This window comes from Glandiceps talaboti, chromosome 22 (assembly GCF_964340395.1).
Source record: "Glandiceps talaboti chromosome 22, keGlaTala1.1, whole genome shotgun sequence".
NCBI lineage: Eukaryota > Metazoa > Hemichordata > Enteropneusta > Spengelidae > Glandiceps > Glandiceps talaboti.
In genome coordinates, this window is record NC_135570.1 from 3,442,498 (window position 1) to 3,460,709 (window position 18,212).

The 18,212-nt window shown below is 36.5% G+C and overlaps 2 protein-coding genes across 2 annotated transcripts in view; one reads left to right on the forward strand and one right to left on the reverse strand.

The window, feature by feature from the left end:
• The window catches only part of LOC144452415 (pyruvate dehydrogenase phosphatase regulatory subunit, mitochondrial-like), a 14,968-nt gene extending 13,573 nt beyond the window's left edge, over positions 1-1,395 (reverse strand). Inside the window, exons 1-2 of the mRNA XM_078143507.1 lie at positions 1,388-1,395; positions 661-888 (exon numbers count right to left, since the gene is read on the reverse strand). Of these exons, the coding sequence (XP_077999633.1) occupies positions 661-888; positions 1,388-1,395 (236 nt within the window). The remainder of the gene's footprint in view (positions 1-660; positions 889-1,387) is intronic.
• Positions 1,396-4,232: 2,837 nt separating this feature from the next.
• Positions 4,233-14,099, forward strand: LOC144452280 (pyruvate dehydrogenase phosphatase regulatory subunit, mitochondrial-like). Its single transcript, XM_078143347.1, has 16 exons — positions 4,233-4,554; positions 4,819-4,952; positions 6,686-6,767; positions 7,553-7,716; positions 8,124-8,245; positions 8,901-9,018; positions 9,242-9,394; positions 9,602-9,726; positions 10,375-10,577; positions 11,283-11,428; positions 11,534-11,682; positions 12,002-12,150; positions 12,340-12,547; positions 12,810-12,899; positions 13,260-13,422; positions 13,772-14,099. The coding sequence occupies exons 1-16, from the start codon at positions 4,253-4,255 to the stop codon at positions 14,092-14,094; spliced, it is 2,631 nt and encodes an 876-aa protein (XP_077999473.1). The 5' UTR covers positions 4,233-4,252; the 3' UTR covers positions 14,095-14,099.
• The last annotated feature ends 4,113 nt before the right edge of the window (positions 14,100-18,212 follow it).

The window sequence follows — 18,212 nt, forward strand, 5'->3', positions numbered from 1 at the left end:
AAATGTGAACAAAATGGGTCAGTACATGACATAGATAACGGACTCTGGAGAAATACAAACAGATGTAAACATAAAACCAACAGCACTGCTTAGAAGTACCTTTTTGGTTACTTTATAATATAATATAATATAACAGGCAATAGGGGAACAGTTTATGCTGATTTCATTGAATGTTTTGAATAGCAAGTGGTATATAGTCTGTAAGATACAGATATTCATACATACATACATACATACATACATACATACATACATACATACATACATACATACATACATACATACATACATACATACATACATACATACATACATACATACATACATACATACATCATGCATGCATGCATGCATGCATGCATGCATGCATGCATACATACATACATACATACATACATACATACATACATACATACATACATACATACATACATACATACATACATACATACATACATACATACATACATACATACACACATACACGACAGCATTTGGTTCGTGGATCGTTCACCCATGGGAGTATCCATAGTTCATCGAATTAGCTTGTTTACCACGCTGTTGAGATGCATCCTTAGCTGATCAAATCTCCTAGCTCTCGCATCTACATGGCTAGGAGCCCGGGGCTAGGAGTTACGACCAGTTAACGATCCGACCTACCTTCCCTTCTCCAGCAAAACGACATCTGTCCAGCCAAGTTTTGAAAGATGGTAGGCTACGGAACAACCTGAAATACCACCACCACATATGACAACACGAGCAGACTTTGGCAACTGTTGACCTTCATCTTCTCCCGTGACCGATGAACAATGTCTTTGAATCACCGAGTAAGACGTTGTTTGTTGTCTTGCGTTTCCTGCAACCCATGAATACTTCAGTCGCTCACATCTTCGAAATGTCTTATGTATTTTACACAAATTGTTAATGTTAGGTCTTATTAGGTGCAAGTTTAGCAAAGTTATCATGTTCTTCAGGAAAATAGTACATCTGACAGTTCATACCAGAATAAAGTTACGGGTTATCGGTGCATAGTGTGTAACATTCGTGAATGTCGGCGATCGCGAACAGACTCAACCGAATCACGTGATATGGTCACCTGAGTGGCTCGGGTCACTGAGGTCGTTTGAGGTCACCACTACACGCTATGCATCTACATGTAAAGAACACATGTTTTTGAATGTAAAATCATATAAATATGTATAGTAAAAACAGATCAAACATATATTATCGCTATAGCAATTGAAATTTTGAAAGAGTACTTGCAGAAGTGGAAGTAAATGGAGAGGAAAAGTAGTAGTGGATAATAATGTGTCTTTTTTATTGACGAATATTCATGTCATTAATTGATATGGAAATCGTACTATAGGATGTTGCAGGGATTACTAACCTCCGCATATTTCCTACATTTAAAAAAACAAATTCACAGTTGTAGCTTACACTTTTTCCGCCAATCAACAGTGATACAGTATCATTTCTCTCTCTATGTTGTTATCTGTATTTGTATTACAGTGTATCTTTTTGTTTATTAGAAAAAACGGATACTTAGAATGTATGGTGTCCCTTAAAACTAATCGGTAGCTTAAAAGACTTCATCACATCGTTCTGTATAGAAAGTCGACAAATTGAAATGAATTTTACAATGCATCGTCATTAAAAATACTACTCGCACCAGATGTGCCATTAAATTATTTGTACGTAACAACTGATGAGATAAAGAAGAGCTTCTGGGGAAGTGTTTCAATATCTGCCATTTAAGCGTCGGAGTATTTCAGTTCACGACATCTGCTAAAGTTTTTTTTATCAATTAATTAATATATATTTCCTAAAATTTTTAGTAATATTCATCGATAGATTTCTTGCGAAAATCCTTGTAATTCTTTAACGTTTGTTATAGAGAAAATACATGAAAACAAATTATAGACCACCATTTATTAGTTGAGGTTTGTCACCATTGTGGATCTCCATGTAGAAAACATTCATTAAGGAATAAATTATAATACAACAGATGTGCAGAGTGGAGACGGACTTTTAATACTTTGTAAGAGAAAGCGATGAATATATTATAGACAATTCGGCAGCTCACACAACCAATACTTAACTTGCTGTTACCATTGTAAACAATAGCTGGCAACAGTTGCAGACTCTCTATACAAGACGAGTTGAAGAATGACTGACACTACATATCGAAATGTTGTACTTGGACTATTGGTTTATTGGTTTGTTTTGAGTGTAGGAATCATAGGGATGTTAATGGTTATTAGTCCTGTTGAAGAAGGTACGTTATTAAATCAAAATCGTTCAAAATCACACATAAGAGCCATATTTCATATTAGATCTATTCTAGCACTTTGATTTGTCGCTCATGTAGTAATTTGACATATTAATTATTATCGACCAGGATACATCATTCACTGATAGGACATACAGTACGATATAAACAACAAGCCAACGACATAGAGTACTGAAGTACAAGCAGTGACAAGCAATTCGCATTTACAAGTGCGACTTGTTACAAACAACGTAAATAAAAATAGTAAGCCGTTTTCGTCCCGTGGCAGATCTCACGAAACCCCGCTTGAGCCATTTTGTCCATAGCATCCACCTGAGGGTGGTCAAACTGAAAGTGTCAAACGCATATTTTTTTTAAGCAAAACTGTTGTTCTCAATGTCATCCTACATGGACAGGGCGACAGCTTGACAGCGATCAGATGTTTGGCAACAGTTGTTGCTGGGCGGCATATTTGCATATCGCGTGATAAATGCAAGGAGACGTACAATCCCTTATTAAATAGCTTAAATAACACTTGGCACAGTATGTTTGAACAGCAGAGACTTAAATAACATTTCATGGTTTGATCTGAACAGTTTTATGTCCAACTTACATGTACATTTCTGTATTTTCATTCTATAAAACATGGCATTGGTATTCATTTCAATTTCCGTTTTCAATTTGAATCGGCGATGTTTATTTTTTTAGAATTAGTGCGAAATACATATAAGCTTACTTAGCTGGATAATGTACATGTATTCGGCCTCTGATTGGCCTTTCGAATATTGGGTGTTGGCTCTGATTGGCCTTTCGAATGTTGGGTGTTGGCTCTGATTGGCCTTAATTCGAATGTTGGGTGTTGGCTCTGATTGGCCTTGCGAATGTTGGGTGTTGGCTCTGGATTGGCCTTGCGACTGTTGGGTGTGGGGTTAGGCATGTGTTTCTAGTTTCATTGCACAAATAAAAGTTATGAAAACCAATCTATCAAAATATTGTTTAAACCCCAGTGCACAGTATTTCATGATTTCCTTAAAATTGTAAATCTAGATATGATGAATCGCACCTCATTTGAAGTTGATTCAAGTTGTCAGCTGAGAGTGAACTTTAGGACCTCTAGTGATAAGGGTTTGTGAAACTTTACATGTATGAAATGAAGGCGAGGTCAGGATTTATTGAGAAGTGGAAGGGTTATGTTATTTTCATTACCAGTAACATTAGCTATTGTTACTTTTCGTCTTCGCACACAGCTGACAGACCAAGTAACTACACTCGAATCACTGTCACATCTTATGTCCGACTCAACTTCTGTACCGGGATCACTACTTGAACTTTAGGGAATTCGCCCAGACTACACACAGTTTATGTTGAAGCCAAGTCTACACTAGAACCATATGCCTCGTTCATTGACTCCCCCCGAAGTGAAGTGCTTGCCTGCTAGTTCCAAGTGTATGGCCAATGGCCAAATAATTAATGCAAACCATATTAAACTTAAGTCTTCAAGAGGTGTTACCATGCCCTAAAGAATCCTAGCTATTTATGAAATGCAGACTGTCGTCTCATGTACTCGAGTACACTTGGAATCTTGTGGTCTGAATCCGATATCCTTGAGACAGTCTGTTGACCTTTCAGTCGAACTAGGACATGCGATGTTGTTAAAATATTGAATTTTATAAACTAGCGAACCAATTTGGGGTGAGTTCTGCATGTACACCCGACTTTGTATGTACAATCCCCTAGCCATCATACATACAGCTTGTCTGATTGATTTTATAATTACATGTATATGTATGTGAACTGACCTTTGGAACAAAGGGAAGACCTCGATAGAGAGAGGCTGCGAGGACACATAAACATGGCGTCTTGGATGTACACCATGTATATTTGAGACCATGTAATAGTGCGCTTTGAGCTGCACTTATCACTGATGTGACTGCATCGTAAGCGTATTACAGTAGTACTGTTCTTTACGTCATTACCGGAATAATGTTGGGTCTCCGTACAGCGAGGTCTGGCGTAGCGTCAACGTCGAAACTTTGGAGAAGGAGATTGAATTTGAATGGGGTCAGGAAGTTGCAAGACTCGACAAATGTTTATATTTGCGACAAACGTATCGGGGGAGCTAGATGTTTCTCTTCGGAGTCAACAACGACGGGAAAGAAAACTCATAACACACTACCAAGTACTGCCCGTGTTGTGGTTTGTGGTGGGGGCGTGTCTGGTTGTTCCGTTGCTTACCATCTCGCACAATTGGGATGGACTGATGTTGTTCTTTTAGACAAGGGAAGGTATGGTTGCTACACGTTATTCTTACAACAATACACGATGTATATGGTTTACATCACCATTTCCATAATTGATATATAGTCAGAAGTTTTTATGTTTTAAAACAATGGACGAATCTGCATTCTTTATGTCATTGCATATCACCATTACACAGTATCTATCTGTCCGTCATCATTCATACAGGTCATGGCAGAGTCTGACCTTGAGAATGTAGGCCTATCTATAGGAGAAACCGACAGGCCAATTTCGTCTCTCATTTTTTGTAGTCTTACATGTGGAACTACTTGGCATGCAGCTGGACTTGTGACACGGTTTTCACCCTTACCTATAGAGAAAGAAATTCTGAAAATTAGCAGCGAGCTCTACGCTTCGCTGGAAGACAAGACCGGTCATGCAACAGGTAAGAACAGTGACTATGTGTCATGACCGATATCACCTCATATACACAAGACCGAGCCAACGTTACCATTGTAGACGCATGTATGTAGGTCTAGCGATAAGCCGGTGAGTAACTACTCCGTGTCCTTGAATTAAGCCTGCATTGTATATGTACATGTTGTTGGCTAGATAAACCTTGAAATATACTTCTTTCTTTCTTCCTTTGTACATACTGTATTTTGAATAATGCATTAACAACTTTTCTAAGTTAACCACAGGGAGCTCAGGCTCAGTTAGTTTTTATTTACAAATACAAACAAACAAGTAAACAAACAAACAAAACAAAACACAAGTAAGTTTACAAACAAACAGGCAAACGAATAAATAAACAAGCAAACAAACAAACAAACAAAAACAAATAAACAAACAAACAAACAAAACAAATAAACAAGTAAACAATCAAAAACAAACATACAAAATAAACTTGACTAATGAGTAGATACATACATGACTAAACGACAACACACCAACGAACAAACCAACACTACCCCCACCCCCACCCCCCCCCGCAATGGTCACATCTTGGGTTATTTCCAGATGTGACCATTGCAGGGGGGGGGGTAGTGTTTGTTTGTTCGTTGTCGTTTAGTCATGTATGTATCTACTCATTTGTCGGTTAATTCTTTTGTTCATTTGTTTGTTTGTGTTTGTGTTTTGTTTGTTTGTTTGTTTGTTTGTTTGTTTACTTGTTTGTTTGTATTTGTAAACAAAACTAACTGAGCCTGAGCACCCTGTGAGTTACCGTGTGTGAACTAAATCAAAGGTTTGCATATGAAGTCTTGTTTACTTTGCAGCATTTAAATTTATCAGGCACTAAAACAACGCGATTCGATGCCAAAGTAAACCCGTTCATCGTTAATTCATTCAAAAAATTTAAGATTATATAAGATTATTTTGACGGTTTGTTATCAACACTGAGATTTTACGACAAGGCATCATCGTAAACAACACTCTTTTACGACACCGTCCAAGACGCACTGTCAAGGCATCGTCGTAAAACACAGCCTTTTTACGGCATCGTACGGACCCAGAGGTTATCTCGTTATTTCGCAGTGTCGCGGAAGAAATAGCAATTCTGGTTTGCGAGAATGGCGACAAGGGGTGATGTAATAAACTTATGATTAGCCCAGACCTTAAACTTAACCACGGGCAATTAATCAAGTAACTTGTCTGTGGCTTGACTTCTCACAAAATGGGTTGGAAGGATCCGGATTCTAGGTCGATGTAACCACTAAATTGTAAGAGTTGATTGACAGGGTTTGTAATGTGAACACTAAGTCTTGTTGCCTCTGCACAGTTACGGAGACGCCATGTTTGTCATATATCTGTGGATGTCTTTCGGAAGCATGACATTTTGTGACCTCACCACTTCAGTACATAACCCAATGCGTAACAGTTGACTTGCTGTCGGTTCAAGTGCAACTGTCGTCCGATTCCAACGTGAAACGTACCTGGGCCGCGTGGTCCAACCTACAAGGAACTAGACAAGAACCGAACTTTGCTTTTGTGTATATTTACTATGCATTAAACAAATATCCCTTCACCAAGACATGCGCAGTGGACGACCTTTGCACTTTAAAAAAATACATTCAGAATACACAAAACGTTATTTTATTTTCGACCAGGTATTCTCATCACCCCAATATATAGTGAGGGTCAAACAAGGTTTTATTTTTCATTTATTATTTTTGACAGGTTACAAGAAATGCGGTTCTTTAAATATCGCGGCAACGAAGGACAGGTTCAATCTATACAAGAAACTTGCGGCTCATAATAGGTAAATAGCTAAACAATAGGCCCTAATAAGGCTAAACATGTACATAAATTTTTGATAGCAGGAGTAATAATCACAGGCATTTGTTTCCCGAGTTTTGTCTCTGACTGTTTCTATCAGAATACAATAAAATGTCGATAATATCGTTAATATTGACGTATTTAGCCAACTATATATGAAAGAGGTAAGATTACACTTTTCTGTAGTGATCTCGCAGGTCCACTCACCGCGAAAGAAAACGCTTCTTTCGCGGTGAGTGTAGCTGCGCGATCACAGAAATAAGAAATATTCTGAGACATAACTCGAGAAACAAATGCCTGTGGTAAAAATGTATGGTTGCCAAGCCTAGAATCTACGATAAAATGTAGTGTTGAATCCAACAACGATTTGTTTCTACTCAACTGGCTTCCATTGTAAGCTTAGTATTGTACACGCTATCCTCTTTCATCACCATATAAAATATTGCCATTATGTCACTGTCCTAAAAAAAAATAAGAAGTGTGTAAAAATAGTTACATTTGAATGCTGTTTATGACAACTACTATACCCGCTATCGAGTGTAATCGTTGAGTTCTGTTGACAGGTTTATTTGAAAATTCTTTCGAAAAAAATACAATTTGTATCTCAATCATCAATAATGCATAGTAATATGTAAAGGTATGCCGTGACAGGGCGCCCTCAGACATCGGAGAGAGGAGGCCGGTACGGTGAGGGCGGAGCGACACGACGTATCTTAGTCAGTTGACAATACTGTGGTAATACTAACACTGTCTGGATAATAATCTTAGACTCGCAGGTATCCAGGCCGAGATTCTCTCTCCCAAAGAAATAGAGAAATATCATCCATTATGCTATACGGATGACTTATATGGTGGTATATTATTACCAGAGGATGGCTATGTCAACCCATCTGATTTGTGTCAGGCACTCAGTAGATCTGCTTCACAGAAAGGTAAACATTGAATTTGTTTCCGTTTATACTAGTCATTCATTTGACATTAATTTGGCAATATAGATGAGAAATTAGCATGTTTGGTTTTTATTTCATTAATAAAATAATGTTATTTTCTTTATATACCTGAACAAATAATTTGGAAAAAACATAGACTAAGTCCATGTCTGTAGCTCATTAATTGCAGATCATTACGAAAAAAATTAAATGTAAAATGTTTGTTAGATGGACGCACAGAAAGTGATTTGTACACCGTAACTAGTAACACCAACATAGCTCCCCATCCCTTTATGCCAATGGCGTTGTAGCACAACTGTAGAGTTTATGTGTTATTTAGAAAAAACATGTCTTGCAAATATTCTAAATGTTAGCTTCAAAAATTGTATATATGTCTATGTTGAATTCAGGCGTGAAGTTCTTCGAAAATGTTGGGGTGCAGCGGATAGATACAGCCAACGGTAAAATCGATGGCGTACAAACCAGCCAAGGTTATATACAATGTGAATACGTAGTCAACTGCGGCGGAATGGTTGGTAAAATTATACATTTACCATAAGCTATATTTTTCTACTTTCTGAACAAACACCAATAATGAATGGCAATAAGTTATTACCCCATTTTGGGGGAAAAATAGTCTGTAAATGAAAATTATCAACAAATCTCAAATTTATAAAAGTTTCGAATTGTAGTCGTAATTTGTGAATAGGACCTACCTACTAAATTATACAATATAATTAATAAATAGTACATTATACATTATATTATACACTATTATTACATTTATTTGTGATCATTACGTTTGCATGCTTCACTATTTAACAATTAACGTTGGTCGTTGGTAAATAAAATAAGCAAGGTTTTTAAAAAAAAATAAGAAAAATAAAACTTAAACATTATATTCGTCGATGAAAGCTCAGACGATTATAGAAACGTAGTTTTAGAAGAACATCAGAAGAAAGTAAGTGTTTAGCTCGGATCACTATGAAAAAACCGAATCCGATGATAAATGAGTGTTTATCTGCCTTCATCAATATGATGAGGCTCTATAACTTTGCACTGCGGTGCACTGCTTTAAAATAGTACTATCTTCATAGTTCTATTGTGAAATGTTGCTTTTTCATAAACCTTACTTTTCGGATATTGTTTTAAACCAATTATTGTTTACTTATCTTTCCCCGTCACAGTGGGCTCGAGATATCGGTCTCTCTAGCGAACCGCCGGTGAACGCACCACTGCACGCCTGTGAACACTATTACATTGTGTCTAAACCTTTGGATGATTTTAACACCTCGAACCTTCCAGGTGAGTGTTTCTAGCAAAAACCAAAACGTACTGTTAATTATCAATTTTATGACAAAGTATCTAAGTGTACAGGGCAAAAGTTGTCAGAGAATTCTGTAATGATACGAAGTTGCAATAGTTTCGTGAGAAAGCTGTACATCTCTTCTTATCCATTTGCAATCATACATATTCATTTTTCATAATTTCTTTTTCTCTCTCTCCAACAACCCTTGCCGCGCTCTAGTACTCCGGGATTATGACAATCACATATATGTCCGTGATTGGTCCGGTGGACTGTTAATGGGTAGCTTTGAACCAACAGGCAAACCAATATTTTACGGAGGTATTCCTGACAAATTTGAATTCGGGGTTCTACCAGAGGACTGGGACCATTTTCGTAAGTTGTCCTTGACTGCTACTATTAAAGTAATTTACAATAAATATTACAAGTAAATGTGTTTATTTCACTATCTATAATCTTCAAGCTTCCATTCACACACAATGTTACAGAATATGTACCACGAATTCTCCAGCGTGAAGCTGTAATGTTTGCAGTTTATAGTAAATAACCAAATACCGAACATTTACAAACATTTGTCCTTAGAACCCTTGATGGAGCTATACCTAAATCGGATACCGAAGGTCAAAGAAGCAGAAATTCGACAATTGTTCGTTGGTCCTGAAAGCTTTACACCAGATACAAGGTTTTTGTTTGGCGAGGCCCCAGAGGTTTGTGTTTAACTGTTTAGCAATTTTACACGTATGTTGAGTCTACTAATCACATACATGCCTGTATAAAGAAGCCACGCCTTCAACTATGTACTACTTCACTGTGAAAATCAAATGCAAATGTGTACAAATGTAAGCTATTTTTTCTCTCGCTCGCTTCTTGTAATAGAGAGATAGCTATTATTGTTTATTAACGGAAAGTTGAATAATAAATTTTACTACTTCTGTAGAAATAAGCCAATTGTCAAATTATGATATTTTTGGATCGTAGCAATTAGTCTCACATGTGTCAATATAGCAAACAGAACATTTCTTTATCAAGCTCATGTAATTTTCCACATTTATTGACATTAACATCAAATTCAAGTATTAGAACTTAATGCAAGTGCATCCAAAGAAGATATGGGATGTTTACATTAGTTATTGTTAGAGCGGACGAGCGGAAAACTTTATGGATGACGAAGGAGAAGGGGAGAGGAAGGAGGGGTGGGTAAGGGTTTAGTAACTTAAAAACAGAATGACCCTGAAAGTGCCTTTATCTTAGTTGATTGATGTGTTTGTATGCTGAAGAAGTAAAAAACTTGACACTGAGTTTTCCATTGATGTAATATTACCAACAATTAAAAAACATATCCTTTTTCTCAACAGATTCGAAATTATTACATAGCTGCCGGTTATAATTCTAGAGGTATTACTTTAAGTGGTGGTACTGGCTATGTTTTGGCCGATTGGATAGTCAATGGAAAACCAGCGATAGACATATCACCTGTTGATATCAAGAGATTCTCACCGTCACTTAACAATAAAGCTTTCTTGAGAGATAGGGTTACAGAAGTACTTGGTACGTATATGTGTATAGTGGTCTAAAATGTCTCAGACAGATTTCTTACTTTACTTCTATACACTAAGTATCCCTAGATAACTTTAGGTAAACCTAAAAGTGCTTGACACGTGATTGATATAACAAAGGCGAACATTGATTTAGTTCCCCCAAACGTCCGATGAACTGTCAGTAAAAGTGACAGTTCAAATTTACTCCCAGAAAGTTAACACGCATTCCCCGATCGGAGCGAGCACAATACTGGTCTGGGATCTTACACAGACACGAAACATGATGCAACATAATATCGCATCTTATCATAGAAAGAGGGAGATAACCTGTCATTGGTTATACCAGGGGGTATTTTCATAGAACCCAAATGTCATTACAGAGTAGAACACATTTTTTAAGACATCTTTACTCTTAATGTCAATTTATCCAACTGCTGAAATGTAGACGACTATATACACTCTATATCGAGAGGGGAGACTAGACATACTATAATTTAGGATTATTTGGGAGGGGGAGATGGGGAAAGTAAGAGTGGCGTCTGGCAAGTCAGTTTTTTTTATATCTACCGATCATGACATTCGACTCGGTATCTAGGACACAACAAGACGTATTCTTGTCAACAAGGTAATCACCCAAAGCAATCTACAAAGTCATGGACGGTTGCAATATTTCATAATTCATTAAAACGTGTTTATCAATCAATTTATCTAGGTCGTATGTACAGTGCTATACAGTCTGTTGGCTTTGAATACACCAAGGGCAGAAATATCCAGTGCTCTCCTTTGTACCCGAGTTTGAAAGCAGATGGCGCTGTCTTTGGAGAAAAGATGGGATGGGAACGACCACTTTACATAAAGGAAAGCCAGTCAGGTAAAGCGACATGTTTTGTAGTGGAATGTTTTTTTTTCTATTATTCTATTTTTCCATAATACATCATCTAATCATATTGCTTGGCTATGTATTAATTACCCACAGACGAATTTATTGATGATTATACTGGAAAGGATAGTATTGGCTTATTTGGTAAACCACCCTGGTTAGAAATACTGAGAAAGGAGCACAAAGCATGTAAAGAAGACGTTTGCCTCTTAGATATGACATCCTTGGCTAAATTCGAACTCCAAGTAAGATGGTTTTACTATGTCAATTATCAGATGATGAAAAGGGTCTATATGGGCCTGTAGCCAAGACAATGTCAATATATTAATCTGTTATACACATATAAAGTTTACACCAACATGCAGTTGTGACTATATAAACTTCATTTTCCGTGAATGATATTGATGTAACGTGAAGGTCGTTTTGACTTGTTGAACTCCGCTTTTTATGTGCATACCTGTCTGTCTGTCTGTCTGTCTGTCTGTCTGTCTGTCTGTCTGTCTGTCTTATCGCCTGGATACCATGTCTCAAAGTAACCCACTCTTTGTCTGTCTCAATCTATAGTCTCCAGGTAGTGAAGCAACAAACCTACTTCAGTATTTATGTTGTGGAGACATCAATATGCCTATAGGTAACATAGTTCATACAGCCATGCTGAATTCACGGGGAGGATTCGAAAATGACTGTAGTGTCTTCAGAATGGCTCATAACCAGTAAGCACATTTTTTTTCTACAAGTTCATAAACCGATTGATGTGTATATTGATTTTGTATTCAAGAAGAGCTCAGTGACAAATGTAATGTTCACGTACCTATGTAGTCTTTAGTATTCAGTATTTGTCCCTCACCATTTACATATTACAAATGAAATCAGCTGACGACAATGGGTGTTTTTTGTTCCAGTTATTTCATAGTCTGCCCATCGTTTCAACGGACTCTTTGTAAGTCGTGGATCCATCGACACATTGAAGATACAAATAGTGTCAGTATAAACGACGTGACAGACGAGTATACGGCACTAAGTGTAATAGGACCGAAAGCCAACCATCTACTGCAAGGTTTCACTGCCACGTCACTAAATAGTAATGACTTTAAACAAGACACTGGTAAGGTAAGCTTGTGTTGGTTATTAACATGGTATACATCGTCACAGTTTACACACACACACACACACACACACACACACACACACACACTCACATACACACTTACATACATACATACATACATACATACATACATACATACATACATACATACATACACACACACATATACATACATACATACATACATACATACATACATACATACATACATACATATCTTCTTAGAATAATTATGTTGTGCTATAATACTATTTTATTTTCCAGGTTATCAACATTGGTTATGCTAGTGGTGTTAGAGCTTTGGCAATGACACATTGTGGTGAGAAGGGTTGGCTGCTGTATATCCCGAATAAGGTAATTATGGATAGAACTTAGAAGGATCTAAGTTGAACGTGATTGTAATTCATTGCAGGATATTGCAGAGTCCATGCTTTAGTCCAGGAATCTCATTCGTGTATCTACATGTATGTACAAATAGAAGTGCACCTATACCAACGCTATCTCTTGTTTCTTAAAAAGAACAGAATATAATGTCTTAGACATTAACGAAGACATGGAATTCAATAATTGTCTAGGATCTTAGAAATATCGATTTGCTTTTGTTTATGCATTCACCCACTGAATAAGACATCACATACAGGTACTCTGTAAATATTTATCAAGAGGGTGCGAGTACTAAATCGTTATGTTATTTGATTGTCATCCTTTCTCTAGATGGCATATCCACTTTATGAAAGTATGCTACAAAGACAAGAAGAATATGGAATCCGTAATATCGGTTATTACAGCCATCACAACTTGAGAGTGGAAAATTCACTACCATTGATAAATCATGATTACGATTGTACTAATACACCCTTTGAGGCCGGTAAATCTCGTGTCGTTGATTTTGGCAAGGTAAGACATCGTCAATACAAATAAGATAATTAAGATATAGCTATATTACAACCGTATGCAAAATATATGTAAGACAAACCAGTAAGTGGAGCCAAGAGAGCATCGGACAAAATCTTACTGATATCACTACATTTTATCGTTTGGCTCGACAGCAAATGATTAGAAGTACAAGTTGCCATAAATGTACTTTCGGCCTGATGATTGAACTGAGGTATGTACCATCTTGCATAGATTAAATATGGCCGCTAATTTCAATATGGCCGCCATGCATATTTTAATCAAACTATTAGTAAAATTGACATAAAAGAGTACAATAAAGTGATATTAAGTTGTCTTGTTCCTCTCACAGGACACAGATTTCATTGGAAAAGCTGCTTTGGCAGCTCAAAAGGAAAATGGACTAACGATGAGACTTGCGATGTTTTTCCTGGATGACCATGACATTGATAATGAGTTGTGGCCATGGGGTGGTGAACCAATCTATCGTAATGGACAGTTCACTGGTTTGACAACAACGACAGCATACAGTTTTATGGCCAATAAAATGACAGCATTTGGTTGGATTACAAATGACGTCATTACGTCTGGTAGTTATGAAATTGAAATCATGGGTAAAAGATACCCAGCTACAGCAAAAATATGTAGCTCGTAAACACATCATGCGTAATAGATAGATATATAAATCCAAATTTTTAGTCAGTGTTTTGATTAATAAATTTGAGTATAATTAATCCGTCAGTTTCACTTGTATCTTTCTTGAATCCAAAAAAAAAATCCTCAAAATATAACTTCCGGGTTATGATGACAAGATGCACACAAGTAAATATTATTGACACGCTAAAAATAAACTGAATTATATGTAAATTATCACTACACAAAAAAGACAGTGCAAGGAATAGAAATGCTTGGGAGAAGCTGGTTATTGTAAAACTAAAAAGAATATAAGCTGTTACCCACATCTCGACAGGATTTTCAAACCCCAATACTATATATTGGGAAAGAGCAATGCTTCAAGGTAAGAACGGAATTCGCAGTATAGGTAGTGAACTGAATATATATATGGAAAGCAATACATCCATTTATACCTAAGGCTTATATTTTAATATGTGCTTGTATCATTTTTTATCTAACAAATTCAAACTCAAAATTCAAACGTCTACATGTATTATATTCCATTGTTCCACAAACACACACACACATGTATATATGATACTTCGTAGCACACAGACACTTCATTTCATATTTGTTGATGTACTGTCATAATGTAAGTCTGTTGTACCACGTTTGCTTACATCCATGTGTCCATGATCTCTACTGCATGATACTCGTTCTTGTCCAGATCAAAATGTACTCCCCCACTCGGTTTCTTCTCCTCATCATGGACACTGCCGTCGTCATCTTCTTTTTGGTCGTTCAAGTCTCCCACCAGCACCCCTGCACGTCCATTGTCTTCAACTGACGTCAACAGTGTTGGTGGCATAGGCATAGCAGTATCAGTAGTAACCGTACCATCATATCTGGTTGTTTCAGGTATTGTAGTTTCGGTCTCCAAGTCATTTTGACCATCTTTGTCACGATCAGTGCCATGAATGGGGCCCACGACAGCGTAACCATCAGTGTCAACAGTCAGATGGAAGTTACTCTCTTGATTACTGCTATCAGACAAAACCCCAGAATCTATGATGATTGAACCATCATCAGCCGCTTGAAGGACTACCACTTTCCTTTCTATTGACGGTTGTCCACTTGCATCGGTCGGAAGTTGTTTCTGATCACGCTCATCCAACTCATCCGAAATATCATTCGAGTCGTCACTTCCGCTTTGAACCCGTTCCACTTCGTTGGAAGTTTTGAGATCATCAGAGTCAATTTGTATATCAGTTGTAGATTCAGGTTTGTGATCCTGAGTCAAGTCCATCCCGAAAGGTTTGACTTCAATTATTGTCGGTGTTTGAGATGTCTTGGGCCTGCTTTTGTCAGCATCAGCATCACTATCATCATTATCATGATTGTCAGATTGTTGGTTACTGTTGATATACACTGGTGGTAGATTTTCAAGAGCCTTCTGGGTATTCTCGTATGACCAACCATCCATTGCATCAGATGGGTCCTGAAGTAAGTTCATGGAAACCTCCTAAAGCGAGAAATCAATACTGTCTATGACCTGAATCATTCATTATGCTGACATTAAAACATAGTACCTATAATCCTATAATTACTCTACACTACAATGCATTGTAGGAATAAAATATATATATATAATAATGTCGTAAACCATACAGTTCTGACCTAAATATTTCGATATTATTTATATACATAGAACCTCAGTGTAAAGTTATATATGTGTGTATACGTGTGTTTGTGTGTGTGTGTTTCATCAACAATATATATATATATATATATATATATATATATATATATATATATATATATATATATATATATATATATATATATATATATATATATATATATATATATATATATATATATGTATATAGTTTTGATAGTTCTGGAACTCTTTCTTGGTTGAACTATCAAAACTATTGCGCTCTGCCACTGCGGTATTGAGCACTGTCTATAGCAGCTTGATACTCACCGAGTTATATATATATGTATGTATGTATGTATGTATGTATGTATGTATGTATGTATGTATGTATGTATGTATGTATGTATGTATGTAGAAATGTCACCAACAAATATATGAATGCATGTATATGCAATATATGAATGATGTTTTCAACTATCACAAACTTAAATGTGTATTTTTATATACTCTGAGACAAAAAGTACAGGTCAAGAAGTTGTACCGTACCTGTTCTTCATACAACACTTTAATACGTGCTACACGTGCGGAATTGGCCGGCAAACCTTCAGATTCAGGTGGTGTGGACACCATTTCTTCATCATCACTTTCTGGTCCATCTTTATCATCACTTTTACGGGACGATAGACCATAACATTATAATATTAGAATATGTAGTGTATTGTAATAACTTTTATCAGTTGAAAAATGGTCTATTCTATATTTGTAAACGTCATTCAAGCATTACTATCTAAGGTATCTCGTTGATTCCTATGAACATTTCTACATTTGTAGTGACGACAGCTTGAGTAACGTCACCATATGTACGGCACATTATATGTAACCATGGCATCGGGTAAATCTTTTTATGTCATCGACTTGTACATTTTGCACTAAAACCCAGCAATATATATGGTGGTAGTCTTAGGACTATTAGTGAAATAATATCAGTTTTTACGAAATACAAAAACTGTGATGATCTATGATATATTGCTTAGATTTGAAAAAGAGCTGACTCCATACTTTTCTGGGCGGTTTAGCATGATTCTATTTCTGTTCATTTTGTGAAGAAATTTCAGTTGTTAGCCTGGATAGTACCAGCTGTTACTTTGCTCAACGTTAACGCCATATCAGACGACTTCTTGGAAGTGACTGTTTGTAGGGAAATAATAAATCAATTATCTAAATTGTACATTAATATCTACCAACCTTGTTTCACCTTGTTCCTCTATTCCTCCCACCAAAACAAGCCTGTTAAAGACCGAAAAGAAACGATGAAAAATATAACAATATTACTGTGATAGCAACGTTTATGATGTGTAATTACTATCAACAGTTCTCGTACACTTTCATGAAACAGATAAAAGTTTGATTCATTTAAAGCAGAATAACTGACACTCAAGATGTTATGTTACTCTGGAATGAATACAAATATATTCTAGTATTAAACTTAGAAGTGTAAAACTTCTATGAGAATGTGTGGTAACGTAAGGAAAACATTGTTTATCACTAGGTAATAGTTGTTTCCTAGTACAGACTGTGATAGTACTGGTAATGGAAATTTCTTATTCCAGACGATATTTTGTGATTGCAAATACATGTTCAATAAAATACTTACGCCGATTCATTTTCTTTCTCCAATTCGTAGGCAGCATTTTCATAACTAGTTGCAGTCTCATTTGCATGGACTTTTCTGTGGAACATCTTCTGTGTATGTAATCTGTATAGGTGCACAAATAGACAAACAATAAATAAACCTTTCCCCATTTTAAAAGAAAATAATTTTGCATTGTAACAGTTGTGGATATATTTGGGCCCTATTAATTTCTGTGTGTCCTCATGACTAAATGACAATATCGTGTGACTGTTGTTGTCCAATGGTGTGGTGCCATGTTGGCACTTCTTGTCTGGAATCTCTGCGCGAAAAGAGTTGACACATTGGTTAGTTCTGATATCGCTTCCTACATTCGTATGGGTATACTTGACCAAAATATTTAACTCGAACTGCTTTGTTGAGAAGTCGGAAGGTCTAGAGAGGTGTGGTGTCGACAGAACTGGGTTATTTGTTCTGCTGTCGATTTAAAGTTGAATTCTGTCATTGTACCAAAAGTTGCATTGGTGTTGTCTAAGGCGTAGTATTACCAGGTTGTGCCAAGTATATGACAGTATAGTTACTTATCGCGATGTGACTCCATGACAAAATACACGAATTGTCTCTAACATTATATGACAATTAGAAAAAAATTGCTTGGTCGAAATAATATAGTTTTGATTTAAATTCATACTCAGAATAACACCAAATGAGTCGAGTGCAGTGTTATATAGTTGTGAAACCAAGATCCAAGTCAACTTCAAATTACCACGATATTTACAATCTTGAGTTACAGGGTCTCGAGTTGTTTTGAAAATGGAGTCCTGAATTGAGATAGTTGATAATTGATTGATTGATTGATTGATTGATT